General features: G+C 37.1%; 2 protein-coding genes across 2 annotated transcripts in view; both read right to left on the reverse strand.

Annotated features, from left to right (window-relative positions):
• Positions 1-15,834, reverse strand: part of scg5 (secretogranin V) — a 31,254-nt gene extending 15,420 nt beyond the window's left edge. Inside the window, exons 1-12 of the mRNA XM_006632520.3 lie at positions 15,277-15,834; positions 11,682-11,752; positions 11,379-11,475; positions 10,914-11,170; positions 10,400-10,563; positions 9,302-9,448; positions 8,853-8,927; positions 7,715-7,888; positions 7,263-7,398; positions 5,643-5,751; positions 4,534-4,681; positions 2,527-4,019 (exon numbers count right to left, since the gene is read on the reverse strand). Of these exons, the coding sequence (XP_006632583.2) occupies positions 2,527-4,019; positions 4,534-4,681; positions 5,643-5,751; positions 7,263-7,398; positions 7,715-7,888; positions 8,853-8,927; positions 9,302-9,448; positions 10,400-10,563; positions 10,914-11,170; positions 11,379-11,475; positions 11,682-11,752; positions 15,277-15,402 (2,997 nt within the window). The 5' untranslated portion in view covers positions 15,403-15,834. The remainder of the gene's footprint in view (positions 1-2,526; positions 4,020-4,533; positions 4,682-5,642; positions 5,752-7,262; positions 7,399-7,714; positions 7,889-8,852; positions 8,928-9,301; positions 9,449-10,399; positions 10,564-10,913; positions 11,171-11,378; positions 11,476-11,681; positions 11,753-15,276) is intronic.
• A 1,042-nt stretch (positions 15,835-16,876) lies between these two features.
• On the reverse strand, positions 16,877-22,647 carry actc1a (actin alpha cardiac muscle 1a). The gene is made up of 9 exons (XM_006632446.3): positions 22,538-22,647; positions 20,924-21,074; positions 20,349-20,477; positions 19,664-19,774; positions 19,039-19,123; positions 18,359-18,520; positions 17,910-18,101; positions 17,498-17,679; positions 16,877-17,123 (listed from the first exon to the last, which is right to left on the reverse strand). Exons 2-9 carry the CDS (start codon positions 21,050-21,052, stop codon positions 16,980-16,982), a joined length of 1,134 nt encoding a protein of 377 aa, XP_006632509.1. The 5' UTR covers positions 21,053-21,074; positions 22,538-22,647; the 3' UTR covers positions 16,877-16,979.
• Positions 22,648-22,895: the final 248 nt, after the last annotated feature.

Below are 22,895 nucleotides of genomic sequence, written 5' to 3' on the forward strand. Positions count from 1 at the left end.
TCTGCGCAAGGTCCTCAATATTTCAGATCAGACTGGTTTGTGATTTGTGCTTTTCCCCCCACTGATGTATACAACGTATATAAAAAATATGCTAATTGTAAAGGAAACCTAGCATTAACACTCCTTTGTGACACTAGTTGTCTCTACTTCGCGTATCAAAAACAGCGTTCAAAATCGGTTTTATGTCAATGTTGACCGACGTAGAAATCAAATTAATTTCAACCAGCAGGATAAATGTCAAAGACTGTTGTTTCTAAGGAACAGATAGTTACAGCACAAACGTAGCTAAACCAACTATTAATATTAACTTCGGTGCTGACTGTTAACAAGAAACTTGCTTTTACGTCCCTTGCCTGCAATACCAAACCTTTTTAAAAATGTCCATGACTGAAATCAAGTGTAACCTTTTAAACCATAATTTATTGAAGTTGAAGGCCAAATGTAAACCCTACTACACCATATTTAACGTTTTTAAAACTGTAATTTTGAATTTCTTTAAAGAACCTACAAAAAGAAAAAAAAACACTATAATCACCTCTTTTAAAACACATGTACAAGACTGTAGAGTTTAAACAGGATTCTGCTACCACTTTTTATCATTCTACTAAGCATGAATAATTCTTTACCAGTTCATAAATGTCTAAGCCATTTAAGTTTCTGCATAACAAGCCTTTAAATAATTCTTATTATAAAGTATTTCAGATATTCTTAATCATTGGATGTGTTGGTATCATATAATCCGTTTCTTTGTTCTGACTTGCCTGAATTTCAGCAGCTTTCTCTTAACTACCCCTCCCTGCATCATCCAAAACTGCATCACACTTAGCAACCTAAATTTCTTCTGCCTTGAAACCCTTCCTACAGTATGTGCACTCAATGATTTGAGTATCTGAGCAGATACTTCTGCTCAGATATAATTTAAGATCCTTATTTACCCACCACTCCCTTTATCACTTTGCCCCTTCATATCTCCTTATGTCCTGGTCACAAATGCTAAAACTTTGCTGTTTAGTTTTTCTTTCCCTTCACTTTCATGCCTGCTCATTCTGCTTTAACAGCCCGAGTGGAACCAGATACTTTAACATATCAGAAAGAAACTCTGGCACTTCCTTAAAAACAAATTTATACTCTAACTTCAGATCATATGACTCATAATTGCAATTTATACCTCATGTTTGTAGACATTTAAAGCCTAATAATTATTTAGTTATAATGCAATGTTTGCATTAAACTTCATTTATCCCCCTCTATTTTACAGATACAATGTAAATAGATAAATGTTAGCAGTTCAACATCCAGGTGATATCTTGTATGAAGCCATCTCCTAAATTAATTTAAATGAAATACTGTGGATTGATGTAATTCTCTGCTTATTTTTTCTTATTTCAGACAATTTCTCAACCTTTGTTCTTAGAATTCACTTACACATGAAGACTGAAGAATTGTTCAGATATGTTGAAGGAAATGAAATAAGGAAAAAAATCTCATTATAGTCCCAATAACCAGGTGATCAAGAGGACTATATTGTATGTTTCCTTCAACATAAAGCTTTCATGAATGGCAGAATGTTTCACAAAACTTTATTGTACTTTAAGTCCATAACCCTGAAATATGAACTGTAAAAGTGATGTTTCTAACACTGTACAGTGCAAAAAGTCAAACTTGTTAAAAAACGCAATATGCTTTAGAATTTCTTTTGTATAGATTTTATTGCCGTTTTCAAGTTTGTATGCAGTATAAACTTAATTTCTTTGTACAAAAGACATTCACAAAGAGAAAAGGGGACATTTTTTTTTCATTCTTCCTCCAATTAAACTGAAAACAAAAGTCATTTGGCAAAAAATACCTAAAACACACCCTTTTTCTAATCCTCATAATAAGCCACTAAACTGCCTCAGCTCCCGCTCTTAAAAATGACCGGCATATAACTTAAAATATTTAAAAGCAACACTTAAAAGTAATTTTAAAAAGGAACACATAAGCTAACTTATTTTGCAACATATACCGTTACTCAATCATTGTAACATAACTAATTACAATGGTAGTATTTTGAATTTTATGTTACAGGTTCTCCAGCTCAAGGCAAGACCAGTCCAAGGTGAATGACCCTTGACCAAAAACATTCTCAACAAGGTAAGACTGTTATTCAAACTGCCCCCTCAAATCTACCTGGTAAACTCAACCGTTTCATTATACTGACCATGTAAAAAGTAACAAAAGCAAAAATATTAAAACTTCAAAAACAGTCGAACTATAAATTCATCCATTCCAAGATTTTCATTGATACTACAGGTACTTATTGTATAATCACACGCTGAAGGTGGATGACAAAAAACATTATGGTTTAGTACTTAATTCACAAATCATCCCTGATGGCTATATTACATAAACTTGCATTTACAGATAAAGAAAATAAATTAACATTGTAAACAAGGTGAATACATTGCTTGAAGTAATAATTCAAAGTCCAAGCAGGAGTTCAATTGCACATAGCAGGAGGTCTAGAGTAGATCAGAGATCTATAGCTCTTGTAGTTGACAAAAATTTGCCTTCAGGCAATGGATTCTTAGGCGAGCCTTTGAAACGGCATTTTTCTTTCTCTATGATGTGATGCATGATGGATCTCTCCGCATTAGTTTGATTTGGACTATTATTCTTATTTGCCAGCAAAGAAACCTTGGGTTTCTGTTGTACCTTGTTAGTAACATCACCAAGAGCAGATTGCTTTGTTTGGTGAATGAAGCTTTTGGTACTGTTGGAAAGTTTCTTGTGTTCATTACCAGGATGATAGCAAGGTATCGGGTCTTCAGGGTTTTGGAAACAAAGCCCCCCTTGTGAAAACAGGCCACTTTCATGACTCACTGACTTAACCATCGTTGGGGTGGTAACTTCTGAGGAGCAGTTCATGCCTCCTGTTGGTCTTCTTTCCGCAAGCAGTGAATTAATCCTTCGGACAGACTGGCGTACAGGGGTGCGTTGGAATTTAAGTGGGGACTTGATTGTTTTTGTCTTAGGAGTATGATCATTCAAAGAAAGCACAGTAAATCTTTGAATGTGATCGGCCACCCTTAAAGGTATAGTTTCTGAAACATCTGATACTGGTGATTTTTCTAATTTGTTTTTCTGAAATTCTGTATTCTGATCTGGCATTCTTGGAGTTTCAACTTGCATATCAGATCGTGAAACATCACTAACAGGAGGTGCCGGCATTTTGAGCAACTGAACTGTTAATGTGGATGTACAGAGAGGTGACTGTACAACGTCCGAGACCGCTTTATCAGGTAAAGCGGTAGTGGTATTAAGATCTTCAATAAAACTGCTCTTTAATATCTGAGCTTCACCAGTTACTGCACAGTCATTATCTAGATTGTTACTCTGGAACACAGCTTGTTCAATTCCCTGTGAAGCATCAGACTGATCTGATCCTGGCTGCTGACAGCTTTCTAGTGATGGAGACTCACTGAGAATGCCTCTTTGGTCAAACATGAAGTGCTGATTCTCCATGAGATCCTTTTGAGGAGAAATGTAGGAATTTCTATTTTTTTCATATGATTCACATTCTTGAGAATTAGACTCTGGCAAAAATACTGAGTCAATTAAAATATCATTTTCTCCTTCTTTTAAGTCTATTTCCTTTTGTGGGGAGCTTCTGTCCCCAATAAGTGAACACAGATTACTCCCAGATTCTGTGAAAGCCTTTTTAATCTTCAAGAGGGTTGTTCCAGTGACACTGTTTTCATCCTCAGTGAAGGAGTTATTACTCCTAAGGTTTTCACTGCTGGAAGTGGATCGGAGATCTTTAGGAATACCAGCTATAATTGGTGGCTTTCCAGAGATCAAGGCAGGCTCAGAGAAGTAGCTGCTTTTCAGGTATTTGCCCATTGGTGTTTCTGTGTAGGTTTCATCACTGAATACAAGAGGATCAACAGGGCTGGCTCCATTCCAGGAAGTCCTGTGGGTTGTTGGATCACACTGAGGGGTAAGCAGATTCTCTTCAGATTTGCTAATATACCTGGAACCTAAAAGACAAAGTACAATATCCTTAATTATTCCAGGAATTACCAAGTTGGACGTCACTATAAAATTGTCTACAAACTGCACATTTTAATGGTTACACCATTTGACGTGTTAAGAATATTCTGCCATTCTACATCATTTTCTCTTTCAAGTATAATGAGTGTACCCTTGAAAAGTCAGCACCACACTTATAAATTCACTTATTCATACCACAAAATTGTTCTTATTCGAGAAACATACTTCAGATTACTCTATTGTTTTTATTACAGTTCTAAAGTGTCTGCCTCACTAGTTTTGTTGTGATTTGTATTTGACTGTTTATTAAATCACCCTGGAAAAAGGCATCACCTAAGAAAACGTATTTTTTAATGCATGAAACATCAATCCAATAGTTTTGCCATTTGTGTAAATTATTTTATCTAAATTCCAGTTATTCTGGAAGGATACTGTACAATAAGTGTTAGATACAGATTGTACAATAGTTGTTAAAAGGGCTATAGTATAAAATATACTTACCCTTTCTTGTGCATTTATTTCTTATGATGACAGGACTAAAGGCAGCATCTTTTGCAGACCCAAAACTGGTGTCACTTTCTTGTGTGGCAAGGCGCCAACCAATGCTTTCTGATCCTTTTGGTGCCACAAATGAATTTGATATGACGCTCTGTTGGAATAAAGGTATCTATCTTTTAATTTGAGAACGTTATTGCATATTCTGTTTTTGTCTGAATATACATATAAAAGGAAATTAACCCTTAAAACATTACAAATTGTGCAAAATATTTAAATATTTAGTTTTTTATTTTTCCCCAATGAATTGTTCAAGATCAGCTGACATTTAGAGAAAAAAAATTAATCAGGTATTAGCAAATAAGCATTTCCAACAAAATATTTCATAGTATTACACTATATAAACATTTTCTACAAGTTTTAAAATACATTCTATTAAAGTTCAAATAATAACATGCTCTTACATTAATGATTAATATGCATACATGGTTTATGCAGGAATAACCATTCCTTACAGAAGTTTGCAGAAAACAGTGAAATGCACAGCATTATAGATCATTTTAGTGTACTCTACAATGAAAAGGTCTTCAAAATACCAGTTACGTCCAGTTTTACCAAAACAAATATTGAAGACTTTGCATTGATTTTACAAAATACTATTACAGTACAATGTAGCAGATCCTTTAACATTAATTAATAACATAATAAACATATATTAATAACATTTAATATAAATGAATGTTATAATAAAGATGAATTATTAGTAATCAATTACACTTTATACAAAAAACCTGACTGTGCTTTAATTAATCAAGCTCAATTTAAAAAAAGTCAATATGCTTAGCAAAAGTACTTTGTCTTTAGAATTAAAGTACTGATCTTTAGTGTTCAATAGTTATACTTATTAGTCCCATTGATTTTAAGCCCATACAAACAAAAAAAACTACAGTACACGAGAAGATTTAAATCTTAAACCCAAAACATAAAACAATAAGACCGTTAATACAACCAATTCAATCTTCCAAATTGAGTTTAAATTTCTTCCATTTTATTTGAAGCCAAATTTTTTCTTAGACTATGGGTGGCAACATTCAACCATTGGATCCCGGACTTACAGAATCTCTGCTGCTCTTGCCAAGACTGAACCGAAGACGCAGTGACTTGCGTACCACTTCTTTTCTGCAGACTCTTGGGGAAAAGCAACCTGCTTTTCCAGATTCAACTCTGGGAATGCAAAATCAAAACAAATGTTTAAAAAAGATATCAAAATTGTCAAAATCTTGAATTCTTATTCTTTCTTTGCATTTTACTTATGGTACAACTGTACCTGTCAACTGATCAATGCTGACTATTCGTGTACTGAAATACTTCTTTTCAAGTGGATTCCAAACAAATTTTAACATTTTTAAATGAGACACCTGATTTAAAATAAAAACTAATATTATATAATACCAATAACATGGGACAGCAATACCTCACTTAGTGCTAAGGATACATTCCAGAGAAAAGAACGGTGTTGGAATCAGTACTAAAAGAGGTAATTAGAACATGGATTCAATGGGGATGCGTTTCAGGGGGCATTATTTCTTAACATTAGATATTATTTCCAAGAGTGACATTAGAGCTTCATTGGAGCATCAGTAATGGGAGACTGATAACTTTACAACTGAATATAATTAAATGCATTTTATACAGAAAGAAGAGTTGTAATCAACTGTCTAGATACAGATAATACAATTGACTACGCATTAATTCAGTTGGAGCTTGCGTAGATTAACCAATTTGTCTTTACGACTCCATCTTTGATCAGAAGAACTGCTATAAATGTCATGTCATTTACCAAACCGCTTTGTACCATATGGTGTCGTGGGAAGCTGGAGCCTACCCAGCAAGCAATGAGCGCAAGGCAGGGTACACCCTGGATAGGGTGCCAGTCCAAGGGAGGGCAAGTGCAAGCCAATCATATATGGGGACAATTTGAAGGCCACGGTAAAGCCTGAGGGGGGAAATTTGGCCCGGACACCGGGATAACTCCCTACTCTTATTGAGAAATGCCTGGGGATCTTTAATGACCACTGAGTGTCAGGACCTCAGTTTAACATATCATCCAAAAGATGGCGCTCACTACAGTATAGTGTCCCTGCCACTATACAGGGGCATTAAGACCCACACAGACCGCAGGGTGGGCACCCCCCGCTGGTCCCACTAACACCACTTCCAGCAGCAACCACAGCTTCCCAGGAGGTCTCCCATACAGGTACTGACCAGGCTCAGCCCTGCTTAGTTTCAGTGGGTAGCCTGTTGAGAGCTGCAGGGTGATATGGCTGCTGGCCTGCTGTAAATGCCATAATTAAAATGATGTTTCTTACTGTGGTGAAGCAGTGCTAATATAGGTAGGTACATCTCTTCTTTGGAAGAGTTTTAGTTTCGGAATGAGCTCCCCCTTTTCATTTTCCCAAATGAGAAATAAAGTTGTACTGAATCCGAGTGCAGTCACAGACTGACATTAATATACATTTTAGTTAAGAAAAATAAAATTTAGTCCAAACTACATTCATTGCTCATAAACACAGTTTTAAATGCTAACCATGTTTCCCATCCCCCAGTTTAAATTAAGATTTACTGCAAATTGATCTTTATATATTTATACTTTTAAATGTATGTTTAATAGAAAAAATACTTTTAAAGGGTCCTTTCGCCTTTAGAGGGTTAGCAAGTCTCAATGGAACACCTACCTGTTCACTTTTTTGTACTCAATTCTTTTACTTTTTCTTTTTGCAGAATTGGCAGTGTGTCTAACCCCACCAGCAGAAGATACAGCACCGTGTGAAGAATCCAGAGATGTAGAAGGACTAGCATCATTAGTATGACCTGGAAGCAGGAGAGATTCAGTGGATGAACTGAAGATGTAGTTTCAAAGTATTAAAAGATAACTATTTTAACAAGAATAATAAAAAATCATTTCAATTTATTATTAACTGGTTTGTTTTGGGGTTTGTCAAGGTTACACCATGGGTCTTTAATGGACTACAAGTAGTATCACTTTTGAAGCTGAATCTGTAAGAATCTGACAGTGCAGAAATAGTTTAATATTTCGTTCATTATAGTTTATCTCACACACACACTTTAGCTTTGCCTAAGTCCATACTGTTAAGTGGGAAGAGTTACACTTTTCTTTTTCACATACCTGAGCCTGGAGTTGAGCCACTACCAAAAATGATGTTTGGAAGTAATTCTAAAGCAAGGTTGTGTTTCAAAGACCTTCGCTTTTTGTTGGAAAATCCCAAGCCTTGTGCAGACTCATGAGGAAGCTTTCGTTTAGAGTTTGGAGTCAATATCACAGGAGTGGCTGACGAAATAACTGCAAGCAAGACAGGGCGCACATGTAAAATGTAAAACATAGCACAGACACGTAAAACCATAGGATAATTGTTGTGTACAACAAAACGATTGATGTGCGAGTTATGACCTGGGCAGGAGTGTATAGTGTATAGTATTGCTTGCAAGATGCGATTGTGATGCTGTGGATGCCCTACTTGGCAGACCTGAGCCAATTACAAATTTGTGGGATATGCCAGAACAGTGGGATATGCGTTACCTAGGGCTCAGAGATCAGTGAATAGGCTTATACTTTCCCAGACTCTATAAGAGGAATGGGATAGAATCCATCAGCAACCTGGTGCAAAGCATGTATAACAGATGAAGTTTGCAGTACTTCCAACAATGGTCATTTATGCTATTAGCCTTGTGATTTTTATAATAGGTCCCCAGTTGATAAACTCTCTTGATATTAAATGGGAATCAGCATACTAAATTTACCTACATCAGATCTGTTCAATAAAATGTCAGTTATAAGTGGCTGACAACTGGATCTGCATCTTTTGCAGTTCTACGTTACTTTTGAAGACCCATATTTATGACTGCCTACACTGTGATTTTTTTAATACGTATAATAAGCCTCCAGACTGATTTTTCATCTGTAATTATGTGGTAAAACCAGCAAAAAGCAGTCATAAAAGCAGCAAAAATGGCAAGCAGTCATTGACAAATCAGAATTTCAGTAAAAAACTACTTGAGCATTTACATTTTTTAGCAACTCTGTTATTGACTATATTTTTGCTTATAGGCTAGAATCACACAAGCTTTAAAATGTCAAATGTGCTTACACAAGAAAAGGCAAAACCAATCAAAAAATTAAATTTGAACTGCCCATCACCAACTCTTCAATTGCAAAAGGAGGAGCCTGAAAATGTAATATTTTCACCTTGACAGAAGAGATTGAGAAGATGAAGAAGGGTATAAAATGACTGTACCGAGATACCTACCTGATCCATCAAACTGAGGTGTATTTGTGGGTGTTCTATTAGTTTTTAACTTATGGAGTGCTCCATTAACCATTTCTGTAATGTAAGACAAAGCGAAATCTATCATGTTCTATACTCAGAGCACCACTAAATTATATTAGGAGCCAGGATAAATTTACGCATTTAAAATACACTACACAATTTCTAAAATCATAAAAAACTGACTTAAAGTCACAATGTTTTGCAGTTTTGACTCTTAGAAGGCATTCCTACACATGTATGTATGAGGCCAAACCATTTTCCAAAAAAGACTGTTAAAAGAAAATGAGTCACTGTAAACAGATCTTATTTCACTGTAATAATTTTCATAAAATAATCCAAGTTATGAAAGGACATAAGCAGAGATTCAAAGAAAACAGCCTCCCAGATAGATACTGACAAGAACAACAGATGTTTCACTTCAGATTTACCTCCAACACTTCGCCGCCTCCTCTTTTTTACATCTGAAAACTCACTCTCCCCTCCTTCTCCCCTACTTTCTAGAGTGGGCGTGGCAAGACCACCATCAACTCCAAGCATTGCAGGAATCTTCTCCATGATAAAATGTGGTGCAGAACCTGGTGCAGAAGTCAAAAGGATACTTTTTATGCACTAAATCGTAGACACGTCTTTTTCAGAAACGATTTGGAGAATCTATACCACTCTGTTCTGTGACCGGTCAAATTCTACTACACTACAGATGAAGTTAGGAAAGGCACATCAAAATGATTCAAAGGTTCTCCAAGCAAACCCAACATTCGGTTATTAAATGCTTAACTACAAGAGGGTCTCTACATCTTCGGATTTAATATTCGGTATGGCCGATGGGGTCTTGGATGAAAGAAGAGCAGAGTGGGATGAAACCGACCTGAAGGCAGTTAACAGCAACTTTCAAATTAGCAGTGCAATAGACTAGGATGGTGAGATAAATATAGCTAATAAGTGAGCAGGGCTGCTTGCCGAAATATCCAGTACCCAACATCTGTACCTCAACATGGTCTTGTTTTTGTATTGTAATGAACTGTTATGTAGGCAGTGTGGGGAATGACAGGCTGGAAACAATTTACAGCCTTACTGAGAGCTTTAATGCCAGTTTTATTACAATGGGGCACGCCAATCATGGAGGCAGAGAGATACTGCAGGCTGAATGCAGAGGAGGGATTCATGTTTATTTTACCCGATTACTACAAGTTTGTGATTACTGTTATTTCTTTTTGTTGATCAATGTTATTGAACTTAAATTCAATGCATTAGTACTTTAAATATCATACAAAGAAGGGTTACCTATGTTTTTTTAACCATACATACTATATACTGCAGTTGATCATGCAGCGGTATGAGGTGGACTTGGTTATACTTGAATTTGGCTATTCATGATGGGAATACACTGAACTCTCACAAGTGTCGACATCATGCAAAACGGGCTCATGTACAGGTGACCAAAACCAGACGTAAAAATCTGAACTTTTAACAAAGAGCTTAAAAGACAACTAAAGGGGAAAATATGAAAATTAAATGCAACCTCTTACCAAAAATGTCAGCATGCTCTATGAAATAATGCACTATGGCTGCCTGCTGTTTAAGACGTTTTTCAGTTGTTACAGTCATCTTTTCATTTACATTACTGGAATGCAGGAGATTTGGGGCAAAGATCACAGATAGGTTACTGCTGTCCATCTTGTTCTTTGCAGATCTAAGACAAAGCAAAGAAGGATTAACAAACTGAATTTATGATTAAAAAGCATTCCTTATTCACTTGTGGTCTGTTACACGGATTTATTTTTAAACTGTGTATGTCCCACTTATTACCTGTTTCTTGAGAATGGGCAAAAAACTAACAATTTTAAATTAGAGTACTTATGTTTATTTTAAGCCTACTATAGACATTTCTGAGCCTTATGAGACCTCCCATTTTATTAGGGATATTAACAAGTAACAATACTGTATGTAATCTACTTGATACACAAAGAAAATAATTCCCCAAATTCACAGTACTGATGAAAGAAGAATTTTTAGTGGCACAGTGAGGCTGTGTGAGCCTACCTCTGGGATACATTTTTGAGAAAGTTAAAAAAGTAACGCAGTGTCTGAGAAACTCCATCGGGAAGCATGCATGAAAGCAGATGTGTGGCAGTTGTCCTCTCTTCCTCTGTCAACAACTGCTGTGCCTTGAGAAGTGCATCATGCAGTTCGGTGGGAATGGCAGGTTCGGGCAGCTCTCGGAAGAACTGCTTAAGAAGTCCAGCTATATCACAAGGGAGAGCTGAAGGAATACAGTCCTCTCCCATGTCCAGTTTAGCCTACAGAAAGAAACGGGGCTGGTGAAACAAGTCACTTGCTACCTTACTCTAGCATCAAATGCACTGAGCTAAGAAATACATGCCCGGCACTCAGAATTACTTCCTTGATAGGAGATACAAAGTTTTAAACTGTTACATTAATGTAAACTTACACTATTTAAAAACTGGGGAACCAATACAACACTGACTACATCAACTTTCCACTCACCTTGAGTTCCTTTAGGCGGACAACAGAACCAGATTTTCTGAACAAACCCTCAGTATCAACATTCTGCAGAAGATTTTCACAAGCATCTACCAGAAAGCTGGGAAAGAAACAATACATTCAAGACCCACTCTAACAAATACCAAGAGAGATTAAAACTGAGTCCAGTATACATGTATATGGATTTGTCTTAAAAGCAAAAGCAAATATTTAGAATGCAAAAAAAAAAGATCACATGTAAGAAGAAAAATTTTACTCCAAACTATGTACCCATATTTTTAAACGAAGGTTAGAATGTGTGCTTACCGGGGTACTGTCCCATACTCTGCTACACTGCACTGAGGTAAGGATTCAAGAGGCACCCCAAAGATCTTGGCCTTAAAAGAAAGAAATAATTCAACCAACGGATAAATCCATCTTATACATTGGCAGAGCTTCAGACAGAACTGAACTCATGAACCATAAAGCAAATATTTGTTAAAGATACTGAAGCTTCCAACCTGAAGTGAATCTTAAACATACTAAGCAACAAAAGCACACAAAGATTTTTGCTTTTACTTTAGAAATAAAGTACAAAGATTTTGGCTATCAGCTAAACCTTTTGTATGTCTCTTCAGATGGATTTTATAGCATTCGTCATTCTGTAACTTCTATGTTCTTCATCTGATCCAGGGTTAAGCAGGGGAGGGAAAAATACACTTTGGATGGGATGCCAAACTATTGCACGGCATAGACAGACAAACAAGCACCCCTCACACCACAGCCAATCTTCTCAGAACCCAATTAAACTACCAGTATGTCTTTAGACTATGGGAAGAAATCAGATCACCCAGCAAAAACAAGAAGAACATGCAAAATCCATGCAGATAGCACCCCAGGTCCAGAACTAAACCCAGGGCCCCAGCACTGTGAGGCAGCATTGTTATTCACCGCACCCCTGTGCCTCCCCATTCCAGCCCTCCTTATCAACAAATCAAGGTTTTATGTAATCCAGAGTCCCAGTCTGGGTCCTGGGGACCCACAGACTGCTGGTTTTCATCGCAGTGGAGCTCAGTGGAGTTAAATGAATCCTTAAAGGGGATCTATTTAATTATATTGTTACATTTGGAGGTTATAATGAATCGGCAATGACGAGTGCATATCAAATAACGCCATATTGCCATCATTGTCTGGGATCCAGAACGAGGCAACAAAACTTCTGGTGACACAAAAGCACCATAAGCGGGCCTATTATACTGTAAACATGCTTTAGACCAAGTGACTTTTGCTATCATATTAACAGTAAATATTTTCACAAAACTGACACATACAAGGCAACATGTTTTTTAGATACTTTTAAGTATTGCAGCAAAAGGGCAACCCATTAAAATACACTCTTCATCATTCATTTTGTTAGGAGACCATGGTACTCATTTGCTTGAGCAAAGTTCACGATTTTACACGTAATTCACAATTTGTCAAATTTTGCGATATTGTCAATTAATTTAGTTACTGAGATTTAACAACCTGTCTGAGAAATTGGGACTGCAGCTCCACCTTAATTTGAATCAACAAGCTGCTTGTTTGAAAACTTCTAATTTGTTTTTCTTCTATTCAGACGTTTCAGTTTTTTTGTTTGCAAGCTCCAATAAGTTCAGGAACTAAACACATTGTGTTTAAATCAAAGCTATTCTTGGGTGTCATATTAATAACTTAACCAAGCATTCAGGTGGAACATAAACCAGCAGGTGTGTGGGCCCAAGGGATCATACATAAGAACTACTGGTGCAGACCAGTCTGAAGGACATCAGAAGGCGTGGCGTGTGACGCAGACAAAAACTGATATCAACTCAACTACAAGGCTTTCCACTGTTCAATCGTGGGACCTTGCCTTCCTGCAGGCTCATCCTGACATGACAATTATGCAGGACAATGCACATCCTCATGCTGTTTGTGTGAAAGCACAGTTCTTATGGGATAAGAATATGAAAGCTATAAGCAGTAGAAGTACATGTCTGTCAAGGCCCTATGGGAGGAATGAGACAGGATCCCATAAAACAGCATCTGCAGCCTGGTGCAAAGCATTTAAAACATACTGACTGTTTGGTAATGGAAATATTATCATCAGCCTGGAAAAATCAACAAGAGTCGCCCTCTAAACAAACATTTCCAGTGCATAGCTGCAAAAATGACCAAGAACACAAGGTGGCACCATTTTAATGATGACATTTCACCTGAACATCTACAAGGACTGCATTCCAGACATCAGCAAAAGAGTCTGTGCATTACTGGTTACTGTAGTTTATACTGCTTTATACCATATGCGGCTGCAGAAATACCAGGAGCAATAATTTAATAGCATCAATACCAATCAATTACAAATAATCAGCATTGTAAGGCAAAATATTAAATTGGACACGCAGCACTGTTAAGGTCAGATGAAATGGTCATTTCTATAGACTTTATGAAATGATGTTCTACCACAAAACAGTGTTCATTTTTAGCTCTGAAGCTCATATTCAGTAGTGGGAGCAAGAGACAATAAACTCCATTTAGGTTGGATCAGTAAATTAGAAACCTCCAGGATGCATAAAGACATTATTGTAGTTGTCAATTATGATAAATTCCAGTGACGCCAAAGAAAAAATGCAGACCTGGCATCACATATCCGCATTTAGAAGAACAACCCACTCTCACCAATTGCATTGAAAAATACATGATGGAAAAATAACAAGGTAATTCTAAAATTTGCCTCCAATGTAAAGCAAAGTAATGAAAATGTTTGATTTGTGAACCATATCCTAAAGAAACTCCAAAATGTTAAGTATACCAAAGTTTACTATCTTACATATTAATCAACTTAATCTTTCTAAATCTTAATAACGGCAAACCCAGTTTGTCATGTTTCATTCCCTAGCGTATATACCTTTGTAAACAGAACTTTAACACTAAACGACTCCACCTTATTCATATTTTCCCCCGCTGAAAGTCTCTGAAACTTCTAAGACATAAGTATCAACTAAATAACCTGTTTCTTACTATTCAACAGCAGTAACAGAACACAATTATGATTTATCTTGACACCGTGATACAACACAGGATGCAGGCTTTCCAGGGGTGTTTTAACACAGGAAGAAAAACAACGTCACCGATTTATTTCTATTGCAATGAATGTATTTCCGCCTGACTTACTCTATGCAGCATCACGTAGCCAGTCTATAGCTTTCAAGGCTATTACTTTTAACAAAAATGGAAAGGGCGGGCTAACAATTTGTTATTTCATCGGTAAACATCTGCTCATGAAATAGCTGACATTCCTTGTGCTGGGTTTGGAAAACGTGAAAGAACACGCCAAGGGGGTGCTTTGTAATAGTGGATGAATCAAAACTGGAAAACGGTCTAGCCGGAACATAAGTTTTGAGAAATGCGACAGTTAATTTTTAATACAGGAGTAAATAGACTCGGCTGGTGCGACATCTGGCTAGCACTCTCTTACGTCGCGTGACCGCAGGCCCGCTTCCTGAAATTTGAAAACTAGTTCCTTTCTTGATCTATGATCAAGGGTTAACCGTGAGCGATTTACACATCCGTGTGTGCTAGAGGAAATGTGAGAGGAATGGTGCTACAGGTATATTGGTGCTATATGGAGTATTTAAAAAAAGATGTTTTTTTTTCCCCAAACAGCACGCTTCAAAGAATAGCAGTCTTTTAAATAACCACGAGTCGCACTTACACTTTCAATCTTCATACCCCTGTACACATTTAAAATCCATCATGTATTTACAGTGTAAGCGACCGTGAGATTAAGTGCCCGGTTGTACATATTGCTTATTAGAATGCTGACATTATGCTCATTTTAGTGCCAATCTTCATTCATAATGACCAAAACTGCCAATACCAATGACAAAAACTTCAAACTTACCGGGTAGCACGCTGTCACTTTGCTACTGCTGCCTTTGTTTTTATTCCAGTTCTTGATTCTTATTCCGTAAACACGGAGGTGTTGCACAATAGCCAAGCGGATAACATTTCTGTCGTAGAGCCTCATCTTTCGGTACGATAGTGGATTTCGTACAATTCCGCACTTCTGAACGCGTTGAGCCGTTTCTGCTTTTACTTTTCGACAATCTTTCGAAACTAACCGAACCTTTATTCCACTTTGCAAATCTTCCCCTTTTTGTTCTATTCAGATTCTACACCCTTAATTAGATTTGATACAAAATACCATTTGGATCGCCACTTACTCAGCCCTCTCTCACATACACAGCCCTCTTTCACATACAATAATCCCTATTCATGTCTACTTGCCTTCACGTATTTCTCTCTTCTCTTCCCACCTCACGCTTCCCTGAATTACAGTAACCCTGTTACATATTCGTCATAGCCTATTATACCAGTATATTACTTTTTTCTAATTTATATATGCATCCTAAGTACAAATCCTTAACTCAACCATCATCCCCCCCCGTCCTGCTCTCTGTAGAAACTATTCAAACGGCAGCACTTTCTGCATTTTCTTCGCTGATTGGCTAGAGCCAGTTCAAATATCAAGACCCCAAGTGCTGTCCTGTTAAAAGCCTGTTTGAAACGTGAAAGGTAACTTGGTTCAAAATTGTGTTCTATTTGTGCGTCAACCAGTGTTCCAAATATGTATTTGTAAATATCTGTAGACTTTAAAGTTAAAAAACTACGATGATTTGCAAAGACGATACCTAAATGTAACTGTCTCTGTTATCAAAGAGCATCCATAAAATGCAAGAATTTACTATATATCGAATCAGCTGAAAACACAGCATTATGCCTGAGGGCAAGACTATTACAGTGGCATGTTTTATTGGCATTCCTGAAGCTACCCTGGTTAAAAACCATAACTGTAACTAAAACGTCTTTTTTAATTTATGATAAGCAGCATTAATCTGAAACATCTGTTGGAAACAGTTTAAAAAATCAATCTGCACAAGGTTTTTCTCGGATTCAAACTACAGTTGTACCGATCTGCTCTATGTAGAAGAGAACGTTATGTATTGACTGAAAACAGCTGGACATTCACATTATAGTATCCTAAAAAACAAGTATTTTTGTGATGATTAATTGCAAATAAATTGTTGTGCCTTCATAAATAAGGGTTTGGTCATCTCCTAGGAAAGCCTTAAACTACAGTATATCATATTGATCCATTAATCACAAATAGTTTTCCACTACTTTTCTTTTAAAGAGAACAATATGTTACAGAAAGTTTAACAATGATCTGCATTGGAAACCACTGTTTGCTTCTGATATGTAATTCAGCATTCATGAACTATAATTTCACCAAAGGATGAAAGCAAAGCCTGGTTGCATTTGTGCCTTTTGTTCCTATAGAGATTGGCTATCAATCAGCAGGTTTTCCATAATGTTAGTGACACTGTTGTGTCTTTCTTGTGATGTACATTCCATTTAAGAATAAAAAGAGACTAAAAAGAAAATATTTTAAAGTAGTCATTATGGTTCAAGATAAAAGAGGAAATAGACCGCAGCTGGAATACTGTTACGAGCATCTATTTTTATTACAACAGTACATGTATATACAGTAAACAGCACAGTACAAATGCAGACAGAGGAGTGGATGGAAGAGGATTTGGATGTTTAGAAGCACTTTCTGTGGACGATGGAGGGGCCAGCTTCATCGTACTCCTGCTTGCTGATCCACATCTGCTGGAAGGTGGACAGAGAGGCCAGGATAGAGCCACCGATCCAGACAGAGTACTTACGCTCAGGGGGAGCAATGATCTATGAGACAAAATGGAAACAGGAATGTTAGAGTAAAAAGCCTAATGAAATAGCTTTTTTAAAAGCCAAAAGAAACCGCAAACAAGGTACAAAACATTTTACTGTAACATTTTGCGAGGGATTAGTTTTCATCTAAACAAAGTCCATGAAGTTGAGAATGGAGAATGTTAACAAGAAGTTAATAGTATAATATAATTTTCCCTGCTCTGTATGTTTTATGTTGTTTTTTTTATCATTTCACAACTGTTCTGAATAACCTCTTGTTCATTCAAAAGTGGAAGCACTGCTACTAAATACTGGATGTGCTGCGTCACTGTATTGTGTGTTTCCTTGTCCAGTGATGATCCATTTCATTTGCATTTGATTTCACTCACCTTGATCTTCATGGTGCTGGGGGCCAGAGCTGTGATTTCCTTCTGCATGCGGTCAGCAATACCAGGGTACATGGTGGTGCCACCAGAGAGGACGTTGTTGGCATAGAGGTCCTTGCGGATGTCAATGTCGCACTTCATGATGGAGTTGTAGGCAGTCTCATGGATGCCAGCAGATTCCATACCTGTTGATGAAGAGGGAGATGTGAGATGTTGCTTTCCATTCAAATCTGAAGCTCCTTGCGCTGAAACGTGGTGTGCTTTGTGCTTCAGCTTTGGCACTTGCAGGCTTTATGATTCCAAATTTTAATAGCCTAAGATTCCTCAATAAGAACGTGTCTTGAACTGGTAAGGGTAAAATAAGTAGGCCTTTGGCAAAGGCAATTATCCTATTTAAGGAGCAGAGGAGGCTTACCAATGAAGGAAGGCTGGAAGAGGGTCTCAGGGCAGCGGAAACGCTCGTTGCCGATGGTGATGACCTGACCGTCGGGCAGCTCATAGCTCTTCTCCAGAGAGGAGGAGGAGGCAGCAGTGGCCATCTCGTTCTCAAAGTCCAAGGCCACATAGCACAGCTTCTCCTTGATGTCGCGCACAATCTCACGCTCAGCTAGAAGTGAGAAGGAAGAGGAGTGATGCTCCTGACATCTTCAATCGGCAGTCGGATTTGGATTACTTAAAGGAAACTCCTTTTGAATAGTGTTTATCAGAACTATAATACATTTGGGAATATGGATGCTGTTGTATAAATTCATGTGTTCATTTATTTTAACATAAAGGTTACTGGCTAAAATAGGCTTTTTACTGCCATTAGTTAGGCCACCCTTAAATTAATTTAAAAGAAAGTAGTTTTGGGGTTGTGTTTACCAGTGGTGACGAAGGAGTAGCCTCTCTCAGTCAGGATCTTCATGAGGTAGTCAGTCAGATCCCTGCCAGCCAGGTCCAGACGCATGATGGCATGGGGGAGGGCATAACCCTCATAGATGGGCACGTTGTGGGTCACACCGTCTCCAGAGTCCAGCACAATACCTGCACAGAACACCGAGAATGATCTATGTTTACCCTATAGTGCTCAAACGAAAAAACTGCATTTGATACAACACCATACATGCTGTACATTACTTTGTACACTTGCAAACATACTATTGTTACACGACCGGGCATGTAACAATTCAGTGAAGTAAACTGGCACTGCCATAAATTGTCAGTAATTATTACTATATGCCATTAATTATATTTCATACTATATTTCTTTCTTCTCCCATATTTTAAAGTCTTAATATCTATCACTGTTACATGGTTTAGCCTTTTAATCTTTAAAAATCAATTCCTTTAGCAGGTATAATTTATTCATCACCTATCCATATGTCTCATTATCATTGAAAAACATTTGACTGCATTTACATTTTAATTACTGTTAAAGATACATGATAAAAAAAAACTATTTTTCTACGATTAAGCTGCTAATGATGGGGCTAATATCTTCATATGAGATTGTCCATTGTTTTATTATAAAGGAAACAAAGGCATCGCCTGCAGGTACTGACCAGTGGTACGGCCAGAGGCATACAGGGACAGCACAGCCTGGATAGCCACATACATGGCAGGGACGTTGAAGGTCTCAAACATGATCTGGAAAGGGAAACAAGAAAAGTCTGAGTGTATTTTGAATAGAAACGTCTTCCCGGTTTACTGGAAATAAGAAAAAAAAAGAAAAATTCCAATGTCACTGAACCATTTTAAAGGAATATTTAGAGTAGAGTAGTTCAGTTTTTTGTAATACTTTGAGTTTGCTTGTTCAACAAGGACAATAGCTTTCTGAATGGTTATCCTTTGTTTGCATTATAAATATGTATACATAGTGGAGGTTTGGGTGTTATATTTTGGTGCACAAGATTATTGTTCACTGACTGTTGTTCATGCACCCTGTCCTAAAACTCTATCCAAAATGATTAATTTAATGATTGGTTAAGACATAACTTAAATGTCAGCAAGCATGCTAGATACTAGATAAAGTCAACAATTCCCCGTTTGTAGAATTATATATCTATTCTTACATAGGACTCATTAAAAAAAGCACAATGAAACTCCTTTAGCAAAGGATTAAACAATAGAATTGCCTTTCTGAGGGTAGTCTGTTCTATGACTGCTGTTCTCCACCGTTCCATTTACCTGGGTCATCTTTTCTCTGTTGGCCTTGGGGTTCAGGGGGGCCTCAGTGAGCAGAGTGGGGTGCTCCTCAGGGGCCACACGCAGCTCATTGTAGAAGGTGTGGTGCCAGATCTGTAGGAGTTAAGAGAGAGACTAAATAAATGACACAATACATCCTTCTTACTTCAGTACATGAAATATAGTGAACATTGTATAGTTAAAGGCATGTTTTGGACAGTTCAAAATTTCTGTAATAAGGTAAAACAGCTAAATTATTTTTTTTAAGCTACCACTATTTCTATGCTTGATATAAACCTAAAGTAAATAAAGTTATAAAATTTTAAATACTTTTGAAATTAATGCAAGAACATTAACAAATAATTTTACTTAAAGAGCAAAAAAGCCATTCACGTTTTTGAAAGAGGACAAAAAAGCAGTGTGTAACACACAATTTACACATAAAAAAATAAAAGATGATATGTGGTCAGCCTTGTTGGTGAATTGTTTGTCTTCCAGTTTGCACAGTGTATAGGTGCTTATAAAATAAATGGAATAAGTGCCAAATTAGAATACAGAATTTATATCTGTGTTTATCTCAATGAGCTACAACAAGTTAAAAAAAGAGATCCAGGTCTTCTTAGTGTTAGATGTGTCACTAAATACAGAAGTGTTGTAGCACTGTGAGAGATACATTTTGGATGGCTACCTTCTCCATGTCGTCCCAGTTGGTGATGATGCCGTGCTCAATAGGGTACTTCAGAGTGAGGATACCCCTCTTGCTTTGGGCCTCATCTCCTACGTAGCTGTCCTTCTGACCCATACCGACCATGACACCCTAAGAGAAGCAGAAAGGTGTGAGAATACACTCTAAAATCTGCAGGACTCTCTTCATGCCTGCTACTTGCTATCTGTGCTGCTGGCTGAAAGAGAGTTGATTTTTTTTTTTATTTCAGTGTTCTTGACATTGTTTCCAGTTATTTGCAATGTGAAAATTGTATTATGTTCGTCAAATCATTTCCAAAATCATCTTAAATAATAAAATGCTCCGAGGTTAATCCTGGTTTACAATAATCTAAAATAAACATAACCATAAATAATGCAATTGCAAGGAGGAAACGTTAATAAAACAAGTAAAAGGCAATTAAGATCATATTTAAATATTACTATTTAAAGACAATTATTAAAGAAAGTTTAGCGTTACGATGCGTTGGTAAATAAAGCTAAGTGTAGACGAATAGAGATGAACGCTGTTTGATGAACGGACTGCAGGGGGGGTTGTACCTGGTGGCGGGGCCTTCCAACAATGGAAGGGAAGACAGCACGGGGAGCGTCATCTCCGGCAAATCCAGCCTTGACCAAGCCAGAGCCGTTGTCGCACACAAGGGCGGTGGTCTCCTCGTCGTCACACATGATTAGTCTGTGCTGGGATGGTCTGTCAGGAGGAACAGCGAGGTAAATGGTGGGATTAAGTCTAAATTCTCACAAAAACAGGGCTAATACACAAAAAATGCCCATACGCGAGTCTTCCAGTAAAATTTCACTTTAGTAATTGTTTTCATTGTCATAAAATAATCTCATAATGAAAACGCAAAAGCAACATCTGCTGTAAGTGAGAAGGGTGTGTTAAGTTTAAAAAAAGTTATCTGGTCCACTGTCCATTATATTCACTGTAGTTTGAAATAAACTGTGCTTAAAGGGAAAATAATATATATTTATAATCTGGTAGAATACTTTACAGTATGTAACACTGGTTTAAAATTTACATTTTACGAGACATTTAAAACAACTATCATTTAGTATTATAACACAAATCAATACATTGTGGCAGTTGCTTCTATATATAGCTGTAATGTTTTACTAGACAGTGTATTTATTAAGTCTAGATATTTTTCTTTAAAAACAAGGAAAAAGCTGTTCATTTTGTGGCCATGTTCTTTTTGAGGAATCTCCTTTACAGTTATCTGCTCCTGAATTATATGTTTTGAGAAGCAAACCAATCAATTGTACTTGACAATATCAGATTAAGTTTAGTTTTTAAATAGTTCATTCCCTAAAGATCAATAAGGTATCCCCACCCTGGTTTTCAATGCCAAAAACAGGCATATACAGTAGGACATCCAGTCATCTATTTTAAGACCAGTACTGGTTTTGCAATCCTGTAATTCCAAACTACTCTGTATATAGATCGCCCTCTCTGTAACAATTTCACAGCTGAGAAAGACTGATTCTTTTTAAGTGACACCAGGGCTGGGGTCTTATTCCAGCTGTCCACACAATGTAACACCTCTTGTTAAAGTCAGTATCAGCTTCATTACAAGTTTGTGGAGTTAGGAATGTGTGCATGAGTGATAGGCACAAATATCCTACAAGTTTGCTGAGACCTGAAGCAATCCCTTCCCTCCTTTTCTGCAATTTCTCCCAGTTTTTTTTATTTAGTAATATTGACAAAATGCAAAATAACTTAAACTAATACTGGATTATAGTTGTTTTTGGGTTCTTTCATATTCGAATTGAGGCATGTTGCCATAATTCCTCATTTACTAGTTTTAATTTGAATCCATTGTAAAGTCAACAGAAATTCAGCTGTGCAGTCTTTGGCATTTTTCCTTATTTTTAGCAACCAAGCATTTTAATCAACTTTAAATGAAAATATTCTTGAAGTTTACGAATTCAAGTCTATTTACTTGTCTAATAAATTAAAAAGACCTGAAACAAGCTGTATGAATAATTTCAAGGAGTGTTTTAAGTCTATTGCCTTCCCTCTACTTCACAAATCATCACAGTTCTAACAGTTAATCTTCAGAAATCCTAACCCCCTATTCGAGAGGCTGAGAATGTGCAGTCAATCCTGTCAAGCCATTAAGTATTCCAAAGACACCAGAGGTAGGCACTCACCAAGTTGTATCGCAAGACTGATGCTTCCACTGGGACGAAAGCCTACAGTGAAAGGTGCTCCTTAAATAAGCCTGGAATAGAGGGTCTGGGAGGCGGGCCCAGGAGTTCACACAAGCCCAAATAAGAGCTGCTTAAAAAAAAGGATCCCCCAAGTAAGTGTGTCTGATATGCTGTGACAGGACACCACTAAAATGGAGTGATGCTTCCTCAGAGGTACTAGGCCCCCTGTATAAAACTAAAATTAGGCAGAAAAGTAAACCGACTATATAAAGGACTCTTGATTTATCTGTAATATATGATACGGAGAATTTTGAAATGGTGCAGCCTGTGCCATTCAGAAAATACTTTTGGCTATGCT

The sequence above is a fragment of the Lepisosteus oculatus genome, chromosome 8 (genome assembly GCF_040954835.1).
Source record: "Lepisosteus oculatus isolate fLepOcu1 chromosome 8, fLepOcu1.hap2, whole genome shotgun sequence".
NCBI lineage: Eukaryota > Metazoa > Chordata > Actinopteri > Semionotiformes > Lepisosteidae > Lepisosteus > Lepisosteus oculatus.